Source organism: Mus caroli, chromosome 9, assembly GCF_900094665.2.
Source record: "Mus caroli chromosome 9, CAROLI_EIJ_v1.1, whole genome shotgun sequence".
Classification (NCBI taxonomy): Eukaryota; Metazoa; Chordata; class Mammalia; order Rodentia; family Muridae; genus Mus; species Mus caroli.
Genome location: NC_034578.1, coordinates 119892615 through 119913623, shown reverse-complemented (window position 1 = coordinate 119913623; position 21009 = coordinate 119892615). Strand labels below are relative to the sequence as shown.

Here is a 21009-nt window from a genome sequence, read left to right as displayed (position 1 = left end):
AATAAGTTAAGTTGACTGTTTTAGGAACCCTGGAATTTATCCTTGAGACTTTCCTTTTCTTAGTTATAGTGGCCTTATTATCAAGATAACAATGATATTAACCCACCATACTGTGGGGATGGAGTGTGATGGTTTATGTCATGTGTGTTTTCTGCCCTTCTGAGATACAAACATCATACTCAGACTCTTTCTTGATCCCCTAGCTGCAAACTAATTCATAAAGGTGAAGTGTTAAGGGGAATATGGTGATAGCTCAGTTGCTGCAGAAGCATGAGGACTTCAGTTTCATCCCCTGAATCCACATAAAAACAACAACAACAACAAAACCAAAAAACAAACCAGCACTAAGGAGGCAAGAAACATGGTTTCCATATGCAAGCACATACATGCACACATATGCACATGCACTCACAACTATATACACACAAAAAATGTTCTAAATTGACTCATATTCAGAAACATGTAAGGCACACTGCCAAGATGGCTTAGCAAACAAAAGGTTCATGTCCTCAAGAATGATGACCTATGTTCAATGGCTTAGACTGCAAGGTAGGAAAAATGATTCCTACAAGTTCTTATTTGACCTGCACACACATGATGTAGCACACACACAGTAAGAAATGTTACAAGGCAAATTTGATTATCCTGTTAGACACGAGGAAAGTAGGCAGAGAGGTCACATATATTATCCAAGATACATACTGAGTAAGTAGTGGCATCTGAAGCTTGAGTCAGATCTTTGCTCTAGGTTTTGACTCAGTAGCTCCAGAACACTGCATCATTTTTTCATTCTAAAACTACCAAGGTTATTTGTAAGACAGCATTTTTCAACTTCAACACTGCCAAGATATCTAGGTTGTCTTATATCTAGGTTGTCTTATGCTGTTGTGGAAGTTGGGAGGGTAGGTGAAAGCCCCAGACAAGCATGGTCCCCAGTGCATAGGATTCTCAGAATCCTCTGTCCTTTTCCAAGTAGACATTAACTGCATCTCTACATTCAAACTGTAACATCTAGAATCCCACAGACTTTGCCATATGTCTAACTAAGAACTGGAAATAGGAAATGACCTTAGGTCACTACCCTTACCCAGTTTGGGAGTCAGTTTGCTACATTTATGTGCTGTGAATGGCTTGACTTTTTGTAAAAGAGTAGATTTTGAAAGCTCTGGCGATTTTATCATCTGTTTATTAATATTTTGTGGGCATGAATGTTTTTGCCTACATGTGTGCATGTACATGGTATGCATACAGTGCCCATGGTGGATGGAAGAGGTGTCAGATAACCTAGGAATTGGTGTTACAGATGGTTGTGAACCACCACATTGGTGCTGGAAACTGGCCTCAGGTCTTCTTCAAGAATAGTAAATGGTCTTAACCAATGAGCCATCTCTCCACCCCTTTGAATTAACTTCTAACAATTCCTTTCTCTTCTGTAACAGGAAAAAGCTACTCATCTGTTGGAATGATATGTGCTCTGTATTTGTAAGGAGTAAAGACATCCAGGTACTCCAAATAAAAGACACTAGTTTCAGTGAGCCAGCCATTCGAGTCTTGTATGAATCTCTGAAGTACCCCAGCTTCACCCTTAACAAACTTGTGTAAGTTAAAAGTAGACTTAGATTTAGTCATATCACTGAAATAACAGACTAGCCTTCCCAACATCTCTCAGCTAACTGCATAAATGAAGGCTTATGTAGTCTAAAGTGGAATCTTACTGTCTTGACACCTCTAATGTCTATTTCTGACCATTCTTCATTGAGGGCTGGCCCATGAATTTTAGGATGTTGAGAGCATGTGCAGGGTTCTGCTTTCTAGATGCCAGTAGCTTCCTCATGTGACAGCCAACCTTGCCTCAATATGTTTCTCAGAATTCTACATGGAAGAGAAAAATTACCCAGCTCGAGAACCAGTGAGCTGGAACTGGGGTACAAAATTAGAGTTATGTGGTCAGTATGGGATAGAGGATCTTTCCAAAGACAGGAGCTTGGGCTGGATGGAAATTGATGGATACCTTTCCTTGTTCTGCAGGGCAAATAATGTGCACTTCTTTGGTGATAACCACATGTTCTTTGAGTTGATTCAGAACTGCAGTTTGCAATATTTGGACCTCGGCTGCTCATTTCTGACTCACAGTGAGGTGAAACTGTTGTGTGATATCTTGAACCAGGCAGAGTGCAACATAGAAAAACTTGTGTAAGTCTTTGTGTTCTCCTAGCTCACTGACTCCCCTCAAAGGAGACATCTTAATTTTCATACAACTTGCTATGACAAAAATGCTCTGAACTAAGCAATAATAGAAACAAATCTTTTTTTTTTTGTTTTGTTTTGTTTTTTGAGACAGGGTTTCTCTATAGCCCTGGCTGTCCTGGAACTCACTTTGTAGACCAGGCTGGCCTCGAACTCAGAAATCCACCTGCCTCTGCCTCCCGAGTGCTGGGATTAAAGGCGTGCACCACCACGCCCAGCTTCAAATAAATCTTTTATTGGATTCAAATGTTCAGCTTTTAGGTTATTGCTGTGGGAAGCCAGGGGAGCAGAAAAATGAAAACATAGCCCTATCACATGCATGACTATCAAGAGCAAAGAACAGAGGATTGATGCACACATGCTAGTGTTCACCTGACTTTCCCCATTCATATGTAGGTCAGGGTCCTGTTTCTTGCCACAGTGGGCAAGACTTACCTTCTCAGTTAACTTAAGAAATAGCCCATAGACATGCCCACAGGTCTCTCCATTTATAGAACTCGTCATTGAGACTCCCTTTCTATGTGATTTTAGATTGTATCAAGTTGACATTAAAACCAACACAGGACAACAGTTTTTAATTTGTGTACTTGTGTCCTATTTTTTCTACTGTTCATGTATAGACTTCCTCACTTTAGGAACTGATCCCAGCTAGTCAGTGAGATGGATCAGTGGATTAAGGCACTTGCTGCCAACTCCACAACCTGAGTTCTATCCCAGGACCCACATGGATAAAGGAAAGTACCAAGTTCCACAAGTTGTTCTCTTTTGTTCCATGTTTACCACATTGTCTTTTGCATGCTATAGCATATATACTTGGGCATGCACACACAATGTAAATAAATAAATAATGCAATTGATAATAATTAAAAACACTGGGCTGTTATGACAATTAGTTGCTCTCCTGGAGGACCACAGCTCAGCTCCCAACTATCTGTAACTCTAGTTCCAGAGGAACTTATACCTTCTGATATCTACAGGCACGAGTTTCACAAGTGGTAGCAGACACATGCAGGCAAAAAACTCCCATGAGAAATAAAAATAAGTAAGTCTAATTTAAACTTTAATTAAATTGAAGTGATTATGGAATCTGAAAGTTAATTTCTAATGGATACATCCACTTTGGAAACTATAGCTTCAGTTCAGATTGCATGGTTTCTAACTTACCACAGAACTCAGAATTCTCACTGGTAAGTGCAAGGTCTATGGTTAAATGACTCCATTTGCTGATAGATGGGTGCTTCCTAAACCATTCCTGCCAGGTGTTCATACCCTTGAAAAGTTGAAATTCTGACTGACTATAGCCTGGTTGAGAAATCCATTGTTATTCATTATATTTAGATGGATCTCAGATATTGTTGGTGGCACGAATTTGATTCAGAAGGGTGCCCTGTGCTTCACATATAAAATTCAGTGATGAACAGGGTTGTGGTATTAGAGGGAAGGACAGTGATTCCTGGTTTGTGGCTAGTGACAGTAAGGGGGGGGATGAATATGGAGGACTATAGTTCTATTTATTTACTTTATTACATGTAAGTACACTGTAGCTGTCCTCAGACATCCCAGGAGGGCATCAGATCTCATTACGGATGTTTGTGAGCCACTATGTGGCTGCTGGGATTTGAACTCAGAACCTTCCAAAGAATAGTCAGTACTCTTAACTGCTGAGCCATCTCTCCAGCTGTATAGTTCTTGATATGTACACTTTTATCTGTATGTGTCTATGATAACTATGCTTTTGTTTTTCAATGATTAAGTTTATTGAGCTGTACAGCAAGAAAAAAAATTAGTAGCAGAAAGTAGACACAAATAGCTAGCAAATTATCCTCAGATCTAAAACATCATCAGAAGTGCCTATGATGGCCCAGTGAGAAAGAAAATTAAAGGGGACATCATATTAGAGACTGCATACATCCAGCATAAATTGACTTAGGAAACCTCACTGAAGCAGTCAGAGGAAATCCTGATCTCCTGATCTGAGACGAGGAACAGGGTATGCATTTTGGGCCCCAAGTAAAAGAAGAAACAACAGCAGATAGATAGTACCTAGATAATATCTGCAAATAGCATGAGTAAGCAAGGTGCTTTGTATCATCCAGCAGAAATAACTGGGGAGTTCTTGACACAGCCTTGCTGGAGTTCACCATTGAAAGTTCCAGGTAGAGTAGAGCATTCTCTCCACCCATGAGTTCCTTCCTTCCTTCTCTTTCATGATGTATGCCATGATCATGTTGTGGCATAAACAGCATAGTAACTTTGATTGGTACTGGCTTACCATCCAGCCAATCTCAGGAACACAGTGTTTTTAGTCTTGGGCTGTGCTGTGTGACTTTTATCTCCGCTCCTTATTACAGATCTAGATGGGCCAGCCCATCCCTGTCCAAAGAGTGTTAGAGGACATTTGCAATAAAAATACTGGAGTCTGGGACAGGAAAGCCCTTCTTATTCTCAGAGTTCAATTTCAGCAAGCACATCACAATTTACTGAGATAGTTAGTGTATGTTACATCTGGTATCTTAATGGATTCACACACATACACCAATAAATAAATGTAATTTTAAAACTCAGCAGGAAAGATGGCTGGGTAGGTTTAGAACCCTTGCTCCTCATGCAGAGAAGCATTCACACTCTACACCACAGCTTACAACCTAGTTCTAGGAGATATAACACCCCCTTACTGTCTGTCTAGGTACCAGCTATACATTTTGGTGCACACATAAACATATAGGCAAACACTCATTCACATTAAAAATAAGTCAGTTTTTTGTTGTTTAATAAAGAGCATTGTCAAGTTCTAAGAGGTTCCAAACCTCCTTCATGTGGATAACAATAGAAAACACCATGAAGACAGAGGAGAATATGATGTTATCCTTTTCCTACAGGGTATCACACTGTAAACTTTCACCTGATGACTGCAAGATCTTTGGCTCCGTCCTGATGAGCAGCAAGACATTGAAGGTTCTTAATTTGGCATACAACAATTTGAACCAAGGAATATCCTTACTGTGCAAGGCTTTGTGCCACCCAGACTGCATTCTGGAGTACTTAGTGTAAGCAGCCTTGGGAGATGTACCCTGTGGAGACTGTGGAAATAGTATGAAACTTGCCTTTGTTACCAGATCTGCTGAACTGGGTTGAGCCTGCAGGTGGCTGACTAGCTAGGGAGGGGTGTCCGGTGGGGGCTTCTGGTGGCATTTTTGGGAGAGCAGATCTCTTTTCCTAGTGGCAGTGTTATAGCTCTTATGACAGAAGCTTTCAGATGACAAGAGTAATTCTCACATACCTTTATTACTCCTGGAGAGGATTCTCATATATAGTTTTGGGGTGGGTCAAAATCTGACCGTAGGTGCTTCCTGAGAGCTTGGGGATGGATACCTTATTTACATGTGGGAGAGCTTGGGGTACTGTCCCTATTTCACTGATGGCCACAAACCTTTCTACTGGGGGGTGTGGGGGGCTGTAGCTACAAGACAGGAGCCTGGTTCTGGGAGCAGGCGAGGCTTCCTGCTGTCCCTTCTGGGTCTCCAGTGCTTTAAACCTTAGTTTAACCTTACCAGGCTTCCTCTCACAACCCACTGCCCCACAGAGAGATGGTTAAGAACACATACACATTGCTCTTCCAGAGGACCTATTTGTTTCCTAATACCCAACTTAACAAACACTTGTAGCTCTAGGTCTGAAGAATCAAACAAACTTCACAGGCTCCCTTACTCACATGAACAGACCCACACATAGTATTCACAAGTGAACATAGTTAAAATTAAATCTTTAAAACATGTAATTCTGCATATATACATCATGATTGGTTTCACATCCATGTAGTTCCAAAGTGCAGGAGGCTGAGACAGAAGGATTTCAAATTCAAGTTTAACCTTCAAAACAGCCCATGGAAAGGTGTAAGGAGAGAACCAACTACACAAAGCTGTTCTGACTTCCACATGTACACTGTGATATGTACCTACACACATCATAAACACACGCATACACAAAAATAATCATTTAACTCTTTAAATTTGTTTTGATCTTAACACTTTTAGTTTTTTTTTTATTAGTTGTTATTCCCTAGTCAACATGGTGGAACAGTTAGTTGGTGTTTAAATTGTATTGTATATTATAAGAAGACTAGAGGATTTTGAAACTAGTACGTGGGAGAGTTTGGACAGATTTGGACACATGCTGAACTGAACCACTGTACATAAAGCTCTTGAGTACCTGTCAATTTTTACATCCACACTGACTCTGACTCCACATGCACACATACCCCTGCTACCCTTACATACCAAGGGATAAATGTACTAAATTTCAAAAGATTATAGAATAGTCAGAGTTTGTATAACAGGCACATAGCACTGTGTCAATAACTTGTTCTTAGAATGCAGAATGGACTTTCAACTAGGACATTCACAGAATACAATGCCTATGAATCTGTTGACCTCATTTCATACTGAATGTGCCTCTCTTGTAATTGTGATTAAAAGAAATGGGTAGGCTAGCATGGAAGAAAATTAAGGTCTTTTAGACCGTAGCAGAGAAAGATGATTTAGAGATTTGGATGAAGCCAAGTGATTTCATATTGTGAATTCCCATATATTTAATATTATGATGGTTAGTGTTAGCTGTCAACCTGGCATAAGGGAGTATCACCTAAGAAGTAAGTCTCAAAAATGGAGTGTCTAGATCAGGTGGGCCAGTGAGCATGTCACTGAGGGATTGTCTTCACTATGCTAATTGATCGATGGAGACTAAGCCCATGGAGGGTAGCACCAATATCCTTAATTTGGCTCCTGGATTATTTAAGAGTAGAAAGCATAGGCATGCATGTATGGGTTCTCTATGCCCTTGACACTAGATATGATGTGACAAGCTGTTTGAAGTTTCTGTCCACTTGACTTCACACATTGAGAGAGTACAATCTGGAATAGTGAAGTAACTTAGAGCTTCTCTCCAAAAATTGATTTTCTAAGGATATTTTTACCACAGCAATAAAACTGAGACTAAAGCACATACATGTTGTTTTTCAAAATATACTTTTCGTGCAGCTTATTACACATGATAACATTGATATGGCTACATATTACAATAATCATGTAGCTTTAAAAATGTCATTAGAGACAGTGATTGAGGTACTATTAATATAAAGGATTTAGGTTAGCTTCAGGTAAGGGCTTCTGAACATAAGCATTTTCAATAATTTACCCAGTTTCAATACTTGTTCTAACATGAATCAAAAGAAGCAAAGGGAGATGTGCTTGGATAAACCAGACGTTTCTCCTCTTGCTTGAATATATTATTACTGTTATAGTGTGTAAAGTTGTGGAAATGTTATGTTTTTCACCCTCCACATGCCTTTCCTTCCCCCCCTACAGGTTGGCCAACTGTTCCCTCAGTGAGCAATGTTGGGACTACCTTTCTGAAGTTCTTAGGCAGAACAAAACTCTGAGCCATCTAGACATCAGCTCCAATGACCTGAAGGATAAAGGACTGAAGATTCTCTGTAGGGCTCTGACTCTCCCATACTGCGCCCTGAAGTCACTATAGTAGGTTTCTTTAAGCTTGTTCTCAGAGGCCCTGTTTAGGAATCTTGAGAATTTACAGGGTAGAGTCACTCACCTCTCATTCCTGAAGGCCCTTTCCTTAGGACAGATCTGTACTTTGACCTTTGTGTCATGGTTTTGGTATGTGGTGGGCAGTCAATCAGAATATAGACACAATGAACTGTGAGAAAGAAAGGAAATATGATCTAAGCACAAGGGGTGGTGATGTTTGGAGTAGGTGCTAGAATATAAATAGTGATTTTTTTTTTTTTTTGTAATCAAATTAAGGGATGCAGTGTTCATTGTAGGCCATGTTATGGAATGGTCTAATCTCTACTGTTAGAGAAAAACTATGGTAAAGTGGGCTCATGGTGGTAGAAGTATGCATAAAATTTTTCTCATCTTTGTGGATTAAGAAGCAGAGTGTGGAACCAAAATCAGGGTCTAGGATAAAATTGATAAGCCCATACTCAATGGCCCACATCTACCTGTTGAACCACAATATTCCAGAAATCCCACAATTTCCCAAAACAGTGGTTCCATCTTTGGAATAAGTGTTTAAACACAGCAGCCTGTAGAAGACATTTCAAGTCCAAAGAAAGAGTAAGACATGGAAGAAGGGACTTTAAAATACACATGTGAATTAATTAGTGTGCATGAAAATTCTACTTTGAAAGAGAAAACTGCAGTGTAAGAGTTACAGGAAGAGAAATGGCAGAACTGTTGGTTTCAAATAATAAAATTGAGAGATTTTGGGGTAATTTTATGTGGTTGTTGTTTTGATCATGCCAAGTGGATTAGTATTCCAGCATTAAATGGCTTTTGGTGACAAATCCAGATGTGAGCTACTTGGGAGGGCACTGTTATCTAATCTGTTGTGAAATCTCAGAGTCACAACATTTTTGTCCTCTCTAAAAAGAAGATAAGGAACAAAATGAAAACACAAGTATAGTATGCTTTTCTCTCTTATAATGGCCTTCTAAAGCCTGTTAAGATGTCATATAGGATACATTTTAAAAACATTAGATGTATCTATGATTCCCTAGCACCATAAAGAAAGAAGAAAAAGTAGTTTAAAAATATAAACCACTTGATTATTCTCAAAATCCTAAATATGCATTTAAAAATTTGTTGGGAGAGCAGAAAATCAGTTTTCTCCAATGGAATGAAACTTAGTATATCATCCATGGTCTATGATAGGCCTCATACTCAGGAATAGTTGGCCAACACCAAATGGACTCCTTTTTGTGCTTTACTTGTTCAGTGAGTTTGGCTAAATTTGGCTAGAAAGAGATAACCATGTCTTCTTTCTTCCCTTGACGTAAAACTGTATAGTAGTCACTCCTACCCCTGCCTTATACATGTTTTGAGTTACCCATAATGCCAGAGTCCATTTTTGTATGAGTTACCTAGATTCAATTATTGCTTAAAGGTATTATTTAAAATATTATTTTAACTTTTGAAATGATTTTTTTTTTTTGCTTCACCTAATGTGTGTGTCCTTCTGAGTATTTGAGTGTGCAAGTGCCCAAGGAAGTTTCAAGAGGGAATTGGATCCCTTGGGACTGGAGTTACAAATGCTTGTGAGCTGTCTGACATGGCTTCTGGAAACCAAACCTGTGTTTTCTGCAAGAAAAGTGTACTCTTAAACTCTAAGCCACCTTTCCAGCTCCCTGTTTTAACTTCTATTTCAGTGTAGTATAGTTATAGTTGATATTATATGCCATTATAACATCTGAGTATGCCTCGTTCATATACTCAGTTTTTGTTGTCTCTGGGTCACTGAGAAGATAATGTTTTCTGAGTAACTGAGTGCTGTCTTCACTTTTAAGGCATCATTGAGCTTTCTGAAATGCTTCCTCTTCATATCAGAGAGTAACCACTGTATTATGATTTTTCTCTTGAAGTTTGAACAATTGTCAAATCACCGCAAGGGGCTGCCAGGACCTGGCTAAAGTCCTGAGGAACAATCAGAACCTGAAGTGCTTACACATTTCAAACAATAAGCTAAAAGACACTGGTATGATGCTGCTGTGTAAGGCTATAAAACATCCCAACTGCCACTTAGAGGATCTACGGTGGGTGTGTCTTTGAGGATGGCAAAAAAAGGAGGTTATTAATGTACAGAAAAGTAAATTAAAACTCCACAGGGGTAAGGAGAAATGACTCAGAAGTTCAGAACATTGGCTGCTCTTCCAGAGGACCCGGGGTTCAATTCCTTGCCCTCACATGGCAGTTTCCCAACTGTCTGTGACTATAGTTTCAGGGGGCCCACTACCTTTATACAGACATACATGCAGGCAAAAGACCAATGCACATAAAATAAAAATAAAATTCCAAGGGGAATATATAGCAGTTAGCAGTGGTAGGTGAATGATTGATGGTTGCAAGTATAGATGTACACTTGTCTTCATGGATGGAAGCCTGCATAGATAGATAGCTCTTACTAGGATGGGAACATATATGGATACTGGATGTATGCATAGCTTGTTGGTTGCATGCATGTATGGATGTCCACTGGAGATAACAGGAGTGATGAGACCACATATCATTGACATATTTGGACTAAGGGATATGACAACTGCTTTGGCTGTCATGACAAAAATAGAATGAGTGGATCATATAGTGCAGATTTATTGACAAACACAACTTCAGAGGCTGGAAGTGAGATTATGCATCAACGGGGAAGGTTCCTTTAGAGGAACAATACAAGGAGTATATTCCAGACTTTTTCAATGATGTGAAAATGATTATCTTGTCTCTATATCTTCAGTTATACAAGATTAGACCCCACTTGATAGTTCTCATTTTAACTTAGTTATTTCTATAAAGACTATCTCAAAACTCAGTCCCACAAGACACTAGGGATTAGAACTTCAACACATGAATTTTGATTGTATGTAGTTTAGTTCATGGCAGAATAAATCTCAGTGTTTCAAATCAAAAGGTTTCAAGGTACTTGAGGTGTAGGCTTAGAACTTCCCAACCCTTGTTTCACTGTATTACCCAATGCAAGGGCCAATTTAATCCCATGTTCAAGGGCTGGAACATCAGACTATTAGACGAACTATTAGTTCACCACAGACACAGATACTGAGAATAAACTATTGTGATCACATCTGCCAATGAAGGGAAAATTTATTGTTGTGAACACTTGGCTTTTGAGAGACTGTCTACAGAGGCTATGGAGTGAGCATAATCTAAATAACTAAGGCACCTGCCACATATAATCTTCTCACCCTGACATAGAACTGTTCCTTTTTGTTATAGATTGGAAGCCTGTGAGATAACTGGTGCCAGTAATGAGGACCTTCGTTATGCTTTTATGCAGTGTGAGACCTTGCAGATGATCAACCTAATGGGGAATGCCTTTGAAGTCAGTAGGATGATTTTCTTTCCGAGGTTCTGAAACAGCGAAAGTATTCCTTCCTTTCATGCACTTGGGTGAGCTGGCCTCTCTTCTCCTTGATGAGTCCTTAGGGATAAGAAGGGATGAACTGAAATCTGAAATGTGCAGCTAATAATATAAGCATTGAAGATAGAAAGAATAGCTGGGGAGATGTCTTGGTCCATAGAGTGCTTGTTACACAAGCATAAGGATGAGAGTTGCATCCCCAGAAACAACATTTAAAACCTAGGCATGGAATTTCCTATTGTAATCCAGTCCTGGAGAGGTAAATACAAGAGGATCTTAATGTTCACTGGGCATTCTGTCTAGGCATAATGGTGAGTTTTAGAACCAATAAGAGACCTCATCTCAGAAATCAAGAATGATACCTGAGTTTGGCCTCTGACTTCTGCCTGTTTACACACAGTAAATGCAAATAGCTCAATAATAAGGTGTTTAGTTGCACCTGTAATAATTCTGGAACTGCTACACCAGTAAACATTATCAAGAAACTCCACCTCTCACTCAAGGACTATGGAAAGTTAATTGTTGTCTGGAGAGGGAATGCCATCAAAGATTATTAAAATGTAAATTAAAAATAAATTCAAGTAACATTTATCACTGCCTGAGGGTGTATGTTACATGAGTATTAGATTAAGTATAAAGCCTTTCCTTGCTCTGTGACTGGTGAGTGACCAATATTTAGTACTATTATAAAGATAATAGATAAATATACTTTTAAATATAACTTTGTTTATGCAGATCATCCTGACTTAAGATTGTTTAGATTTATAATATCTTTATGATCTACAATAAGGCATACCCAGTCATTCACTTTTTTCTTCCAACACAGTACTCGTCAATTATATGAGATGACATAATAACATTTTAACATTTTCATATAAAATGGTCTTTGTTAGGTGATCTGATTTTTGTCCACCTGTAGCTTATTGTGAGTGCTCTGAGAACATTTAAAATAGGCTAAGGGAACTAGGGTGGTCTGCTTGTAGATAGAGTTTTACATTATTCATTTGTCATATACATGTGATTCAGATGACTTTATATAAGCATGAGATATTATATAAGTATGATATACACTATGTAAATTATTTTAAAAATTCTTCAGCATTTATCTCTGTGGTACATTCCCCCACCCCCATGGTCTTCCAATCTATATGAGATCAAGGTAATTTTTGTGAAAGTCTGTGAGTTCAGGTTCACATGTGTCTATGGATTATGTACACAAGTGTGGAAACCAGAGGACAACCTCTAATGGCTATTCATAATCAGATGCCATCTACTTCAGTTATTTTTGAGATGGGATCTCTCACTGGAACCTGTCTGTAAGGCTTGTTAGCCATCAAGTGATAGGGATGTGTCAGTCTCTGCTTCATTGGCTCTTAGACCACAGTCATATGCCACTATTTCCAGTTTTTTTATGTGGGTGTTAGGAATTAGCCTCAGGTCCTCATGCTTGTGTAGCAAACACTTCACTGGGAAAGCCATCTCCCCTGGCCCTCAAGATCAGCATTGTTTTAAGTAGTTATTAAGCTACTCATTTCTAGGAAAGTGAAACCTTATCAGAATGTCCAAACTGTTGACATTCCAACATGGCGCACACACTTCAAACTTAAAAACTGTGTAGTTGGCTTACAGAAAAAAAATCTTATTGTTCTGAGTAAACTTAGTCTTTTGTGCTAGACCTTTTCACAGCTGCAATCTTCTGCATGTGGCCCATGAGTTGCAGGTTGAATATATCTAGCAGATGTTGGATTATAATATTTATAACTCTAGTTGTCTCTCCTGGAAGAAAACACAAGCTCACTTCCTTAAGATTTACTCTTGCAAATTCTCTTCCCCTCTGGAAATGTTGAGTTGCCTGCAAGATTTCTTTCTTTCTTTGTGTTGGTTGGAGTTTGAGAGGGTACCAAGCTGGAGTGGATGCATAAGGAAGTAGAAAGAGGTGAGTTATATGGAATTTTCTGAGCCTTCCAGCTTTGCATTTGTTTCCAATTCAGTCATGTTTACTCTGCACCCTGGGCAAACTATAAGTTCCTCAGATTTGATCTGCAAAGTAAGAGTCATTATTTGACATGAGAAATTAAAAAATTACAGGTGTCATATAATGTGATATTATGAAACCAAGTAAGTTTCTATGGTGTCCTCTCACTCTACCATGTAAAGTCTCAGAAAGACATATACTAAATTAATATATGCCCTAGAAACATGGTTTATTCCTAGAGGACAAAGCTACTTTAAACATAGAAATATACATAATGTGATGGTTTGAATAAAAACACCTCCCATACTTTCAGGTGTTTGAATATTTGATCTGTAGTAGATATTGCTATTTGGATAGGTTTTGGAGGTGTGACTTTGCTGGTGAAAGCATGTCACTGGGACAGGTTTTGAGGTTGCAAAGCTTCATACCATTCTTGGAGAGTTTTCTCCACATCATGCTTATGTTTCAAGATGTGATTCAGCTTCTTGCTTCTCCTGTCACTCTTCCCTGCCACCATGGTGATAGACTCTTACCCCGCTGGAACTGTAGGGGGTTTTAGGCAAATAGGTCCTTTCTCCTGAATGTTGGATAGTCATGGTATTTTACTTCAATAATTAGAAAGGAGTTAATACAGAACAAAAACATTAACAGGAAGCAGTGTGTGTGTGTGTGTGTGTGTTTTGTCTGTGACTGTGATTGTATGTGTGTGGATGTACATGCATGAGAACAGTTAGCCAAAGGGCTAAGACCAGATTATTATAAAAAGAATTATTGTTTGGGACTTGAATAAAAAAATTCTCAATCCTTATTCATGTCTTCTGTGCAAAACCCTAAGGCTTAGATGGAATCACTGGAATCCTACCACCATTCTGGATGTTGATATCAAACTGAATCGACCACAGTCAGACAGTTGGGGTGTAGAATTCATAGCATAGGATGGCCAAAGCAAAAACAGTGAAGAGACTGAGTTAAGTAACGTTCTTGCAGCAGAAGTAGAAGGACCTGAGTTCAAATCTTCAGCATTCACCTAAAAAATACTGATTGTGGTCTCATATGTCTATAACCTTAGGGCCAGGGAGGAGGAGGTTCTGTTAATATTATTGGCCAACCAGCCCATGAATGGCAGGTTTGTTGAAAGACAATGTTTCAACGTAAGTTGGAAGATAAATGAAGAGTCCTGATATTGATATCTCTCCCCCCATGCACATACATGCATACCTACATACACACACAGGCAAAGCAACAAATTAATTTTTTTCCTTAAATTTAAAAATTTTTATGTGTATGAGTAATTTGCTTCCATGTATATTCTGGCTTAGAGGCCAGAAGATGGTATGAGATGCCTTGGAACTGGAGACACAGATGGTTGTAAGCTGCAGTGTGAAATGAAACCTGGGTCCTCTATAAGTATAGCCAGTGCTCTTAACCACTGAACAATCTTTCCAGTCCCCAGTTCAGATCAGTTTTATGAAAGAGAATGGATGTCAAACATGTATCAGCACACCATAGTATGGATATGTCACTCCATTTAGAGGGATTATCAGCATCTCCTTAACTTTGCCTTAGAAAAAATTATGGAGGAAAGATGAGAATTTAGGAAATACAAAAGGAAAGGGTGAGGGTCTTCAGTTAAAAGCACTTGCTGTTTTGTAGAGGACCCAGCTTCAGTTCCCAGCATCCAATATGGCTGCTTACAACTGCTATAACACAGGCTCCAGGGGTTCTGGCAACTTCTGACTTCTACAGGCACCTGCATACACAAGGTACACATAATAAACTCACACAGGCACACACACACACACACAAAACCCTTTAAATCATAAAAGAAGAGTGACTTAATGCTGTTTATTTTTTCTCCATATTTCTAGATTGTGGATTACTGACTTTGATAATGAATTCCAGGCAATTTTGCTTTCTGAGAAATGGAAAAAAAATCACTTCTTGACCATCAGAAGCAGTGTAGAAGCAGATGCAGAAAACAAGGATGGAAATTCTGATGCAAGAACCATGGGTGAACAGTCCAATGAGATATGGTTCTTTATACCTTATTCAGATGTGTTTTGCAAGAGAGATGTGGCTTTTTGTTTGCACTATAGTTTCAGAGAGGTCATTCAAAGATATTCATGCTAAAATGACTACATTATAATGACTTCTTTCCCTACACAAGTTTCTTAACACTCAATAAAATGTTAAGTATCTTTAAATAATGCTTTAGAATCTCTTAACAAGAGTTTTGGCTTTTGTTGGATTACTGGAGTTAAAGTGTAGGACCAGGCAATAATGTTACCCAAAAAGTTTTTGGGGAAATTTTAGTTGGCTATGCATGAGAAGCCTTCAGCAGAGGGGCATAGACTGGATACTCAGATAATGGAAATTGCTGCTGTTTTGTGTTTTGCATTAAAGAATAACAGTCATTTTTCAAGTCTACTGACTTCTAGTCTCAAATGTTAATGCACACATAGTTGTGTGTGTGTGTGTATACATGAGCATAGGTACTTGCAAAGGCCACGAGTGGACCTCAGATCACTAGGAGCTCAAGTTTTGGGCAGTTATGAGCTGTCTGTCATGGGTTATTTGGAACTGAACTTATGTCCTGCAAGGGCAGTATGTGAGCTTAACTGCTGGGTCGTCTCTTACCTCTCATGTGTCTTGACTTAGAAAGATGACAGCTAGGCTGGAGAGTTGACTCAGCAGTTAAGAGCACTGACTGCTCTTCCGGAGGTCCCTTGCCACACTCTAGTAAAAGACCACATATCCAAGAATGCTTGAATAACACATATTGGCAATGATGGGAAAGCTAGAGATGACATAAAGTTGTTGGAAAAGGATGGTTCTGGGAAGGTTAAGAGGGAAAGTGAATATGATCAAACACATTGTATGAAATCCTCAAAGAATAAAAACATAAAAATGTGCTTTTTAAATGCCTTCATCCAGAAGGATAAGAGAAAAAGTCTGAATTAGATTGCTAGTAGGACTAAAATCGAAGCCATACCAGCCTTTCTCAGGACCTCAGTAATGCTATCATCTTTTTTAAAAAAACAAGGTCAAGGGCGGTGGTGGCGCACACCTTTAATCCCAGCACTTGGGAGGCAGAGGCAGGTGGATTTCTGAGTTCGAGGCCAGTCTGGTCTACAAAGTGAGTTCCAGGACAGTCAGGGCTACACAGAGAAACCCTGTCTCGGAAAACAAAACAAAACAAAACAAAAAACCAAGGTCAAGCTAATATTTATTTATTATATGTAAGTACAATGTAGCTGTCTTCAGACACTTCAGAAGAGGGAGTCAGATCTCATTACAGATGGTTGTGAGACACCCATGTGGTTGCTGGGATTTGAACTCAGGACCTTTGGAAGATCAGTGTTTTTAACCACTGAGCCATCTCTCCAGGCCAAAGCTTTATTTGTTATATGTAAATACACTGTAGCTGTTTTCAGACACACCAGAAAAGGCTCATTGTCCAATCTCATTATGGATGGTTGTGAGACTGGTGAAGTATACTTGCCAATAAGGTGGATCACTTCAGTTCCTTCTCCTTCATTCTCTTGGTGGAAGGAGAAAACTGCCTCCCAAAAGTAGGCCTCTGACCACACACACAAATGAGCACACAAAATAAATGTACAAAAACAAGTTCGTGTAATCCAGTATGGTGCCACACATCTGTTATGAGAAAGGAGCACACAGCTTCGGAGTTCCAGGTTATCCTTGACTACATAAGGAGTTTAAGGCTAGTGTAGTCTACATGAAACCCTGTCTCAAGGAAAATCCCAGATTAAGGGAGGGAGGCATGAATTCCCACCTCTATCTAGCTAAGGATCTATTGGCAACCAAAACCACCCAAGAGAGTGGAATTTCTTTAAAGGTGTGGCCACTTGTAAGGAGGAAGGACAAACATCCAAGAGTATGGGGAAACAGCAGAAATAGTACTTAAGGCTATTCAAAAACTGGACACAGATTAGTGCCAAAGTGTTGTGTGATCTCAATCCTAGAGAGACATGAACTAGTTCTATTCACCCCAGATAGGGACCAATGACTCAACAAAGAATGTATCACCTGAGTCCAACATGGGTGAGCCAGTGAGTTTTATTGGGGTTACTTAGAGAAACAGAAATGTTGCAAAGCCTGCTACATCTCAAAGCCCATGGGTGAGAGCTCATATCCCAAAGCTAGGAACCTGGATTGCATTGCCCAGTCTGTAGGCAGCTCTACAGGTTGGAGTGTCCTTTCTAAACAGCCAGCTGGTCTGTTTCTTCTAGGCAGTTCTGCTGGTGTCTACCTCCAAGCTGCTGGCATGGTCTCTGAAGGTTGTGGGTTGGGAGACGGGGGCTGGATTCTGCATAGTCTTTACAGTTACTCTTCAGTGGTGGCAGGGGACACTAATGTATCTGGTACCTTCTGGAGCTATTTTGAGTGAGTTACTTTCTGTATTAAGGAGCTGCAACTGGGTGGTGTGTCTCAGATCCCCCATAGAACACTCTCTTGTGTCACTTCCTCTAAGGTGGCAGATTTTCAGTCTTTGAGAAAACTGCTTTATAGCGGTATAGAAGGGAAAGTTGGATCTGGGAGGAGTTGTTAGAGGTGAATATGATCAAAACACATTGTACAAAATGTGCAAAGAAGTAATAAATGAGAATAATGTTTATGTGTATTAACCCTTCATATACAGATACTAAATTTTCATATCTATTTCCCAAAGTGTTTAGGGTTGTTTTTTTTTTTTTTTTTTCTAATTTGGTTTTGGTTGGTTGTTTGTATGTGTGTTTGTTTGTTGTTGCTGTTTGATTGTTTTCAAGACTAGGTTTTCCTCTGTAACACCCCTTGCTTTCCTGGAAGTTACTTTATAGACCAATCTGACCTCAAACTCTCAGGTATCTCCCTTGTTGGATCTAAGTAGTGAAATCAAACAACATTATAGCATGTGACTGGTCTCACGTGGAAGGTTTATTGACATGGGGGTTTGGGGAGCACAGGGCTTTGGCTGCATGAAGGAAGGGAAGAAAGAGGTGTGAGGAGAAGCACAGGTTTTTTGTTTTTGTTTTTTTAAATCAGGAATGTGGTGTATGCGCAGGAGAACATGCAGCACTAGCCGACAATGTGAATGTGTCATCTCTGGACAGCTGGTAATGACTAGGCCTGTTGTTACAGATTCCTTAGGGCTGACCATGGAGGTGCCTGATGGTCCTATTGATATCATGTGCCTTGGCCTGGCCAAGGAGGTGCCTGATGGCCCTGCTGATGGGGACTTTCAGCTGGCCATGGAAGTGTTTGATGCCTCTGCTTTCCAAGTGCTGTGTGTTAGGAAAAGAATTATCTCAGACTCCCAATACCAAGTTCTCAGCACAAAGGAGATTTATTTGCTCCAGGGGGACAGAGGGAAGGGAAGAAGACACAAATATAGAAGACAGAGATTGAGGAAGAAGCTGATGGAAAAAGGGAGGAAGTATATTTATCTTGAGGGTGGGGGTTGGAGGGAGACAAAGTACTGCATCTAGATAGAAGACAGAAGTGGCCCATAGGCAAATGGCAGTTTATAAAGGTAAAATGGGTTAAAACCTGGTGTTATGGCGAAGTGATTACTTTTATCTGGGCACATTAATAAGGTCAGCCAAAGGGGGCTTTTGACTGTTATACTTAAATACATTAATAACTGGACCTTGATAGCCTGAGCAGGATGAAGTGGACAAATAAGGGGATAGATCTTGGTGCTGCAGTATTCAGGCAGCTCAGGCTTGCTTTGAACATTCTTAATTGTTCAAGGTAGATGCTTCTGGCCAGGCGGGACACTGAGCTAAGAGCATTGAGGGGGCACCAAGAGGCAAGGGTCAGGGATGGGCAGTGACTCACGATGGACCGCCCGCCTGCCTGCCCGCCCGCCCGCTTTAACTGCAGCAACTTTAATATACGCTATTGGAGCTGGAATTACCGCGGCTGCTGGCACCAGACTTGCCCTCCAATGGATCCTCGTTAAAGGATTTAAAGTGGACTCATTTCAATTATAGGGCCTGTATTGTCATTTTTCGTCACTACCTCCCTGGGTCAGGAGTGGGTAATTTGCACACCTGCTGCCTTCCTTGGATGTGGTAGCCTTTTCTCAGGATCCCTCTCCTGGAAGGTTCTCTTTGAATTTGATGTTTTGTTATTTCTCTGTTAAAAGCAGCTCACTTTGGACTTTATTTTATTTTAGTTTGGTTTATATATGACTCATGATTTGTTTGCAGTTTGAAATATTAAGACATAATTTCTTCAAACATTGCTTTTACTAATTCCTTGCTATTCTTTTATTTTGAATCTTCTCTTTATTTTATGTGTTTTATTTTCCATTTCATATTTCTATAGATCTATGCTCCATTTTAATTGTACTTGTGCGTGCATACATATGAGTCTCTCTCTCTCTCTCTGCATGTGTGTGTGTGTTTGTGTGTGTGTGTGTGTGTGTGTAAACCTCAGAAGTGTATGTTGACATCAGGAAGACAAGTTGAGGAAGTTAGTTCTCTTTTTCCACAGTATGTGTCCCAGAAATTGAACTCAGGTCATTAGACTTGGTGGCAAGTGGCTTTAGTTGAGCCATCTTGCTGTCTTTGATTAAACACTTTATTGCACCAGGATATTTTTTCCAAGACATGATTTCACTGTGTAGCCTTGACTTCCTGGAACTCACTTTGTAGAACATGCTAGCCTCGAACTCAGAGAGATCCACCTGCCTTTGTTCCTGGAGTGCTGGGTCTGCACATCACATGGCTACATAAGGATTCTTAGTTCTTAATTCTATTGCTTACTTTACAGCCAAAACATGACTCAGTTGTAAATACTTAATTGATAATGACATACACTTTATCACTAAAACATATTTTTATGCAGACAGATACTGTAAAATGCTGACATAAATCCATGAGCCTATGACATTAATGGGACTACCAATTTCTTGGGGGAACACTCACTGAAGCCCATCGGGGTCTTTCTTTGGAATATGTTAACCATTTCTAAACTAAATCTCTTAGTTGTAGTAGTAAAAAGAATTTGAAAGGTATGAATCTCTTTTTCCCTTACCTTGAAGTCTGATGAATACAGTCATCACTAGAACTTCAGTTCAAAAAAATGAATCCACTACAACTTTCATAGAAGTAAAAACATCTTTTCTTCTTTTAAACATGGCAGCATGAGACATGCACAAGCATCTTGACAAACCACGAATGAAATATTAGTTGTTATTGAATGGCTTAATAACTGTCTAAGTTTTGAAAGCAAGTGTTGTTTTATCCTTTAATTTTAGGATAGATTCATTAAGAAACATTATCAAGGGCTGGAGAAATGGCTCAGGGGTTAGGTGCACAAAAATTATCAAATCTATTCTCAAAGCTATTTGGTGTCTAATAATGGACTTAGTGCAGTTCTCTCTGTCCAGAGACACTATACCCGCAAACTTTAAAAGAAAAAAAAATGCACTAAAACTTTGCCATTGGTAAGCCACTGAGCTGATGTGAAGCAGGGTAGGGTAGGATATGATAGGGGTGAATGGAATTTCCCATCAGCCTTCTGAAGGTTTGCTGGAATACAATGTCTAAGATAAGTTAAATGGTAGAAAAGTGTGTGAACACATTATTGTCCTGAAGTACAGCCCAATGTGATTCAGAAGCTTTCGGCCCCACTCTTTCTAGATGTTGAGTACAGGAAATGTCAGAAAATAGCATGCTGGTTTTTTTGTCTTGAGATTTTATTTTGTTTTGCTTTTATTGTCAACCTTACACAAGTGAGGCTCATCACCAAAGAGGACTTCTTAAATCAGATTGGCCTGTGAGCAAATATGTTGGGCATTTTCTTGATTAATTCTTGATGTGAGAAAGCCC

At 39.5% G+C, this 21009-nt stretch overlaps 1 protein-coding gene across 4 annotated transcripts in view; it reads left to right on the top strand.

The window, feature by feature from the left end:
• The window catches only part of LOC110302049 (NACHT, LRR and PYD domains-containing protein 4F-like), a 29181-nt gene extending 13791 nt beyond the window's left edge, over positions 1-15390 (top strand). For 2 of the 4 annotated variants that reach the window (XM_021172812.1, XM_021172809.1), the window contains exons 3-8: positions 1440-1598; positions 2029-2193; positions 5127-5294; positions 7611-7781; positions 9686-9856; positions 11049-11187. In XM_021172812.1, coding sequence (XP_021028471.1) covers positions 1440-1598; positions 2029-2193; positions 5127-5294; positions 7611-7781; positions 9686-9856; positions 11049-11187 — 973 coding nt within the window. Of the gene's footprint in view, positions 1-1439; positions 1599-2028; positions 2198-5126; positions 5295-7610; positions 7782-9685; positions 9857-11048; positions 11188-15036 lie in introns of those variants that run through there. The other 2 variants (XM_021172811.1, XM_021172813.1) reach the window with 2 other exon arrangements.
• The last annotated feature ends 5619 nt before the right edge of the window (positions 15391-21009 follow it).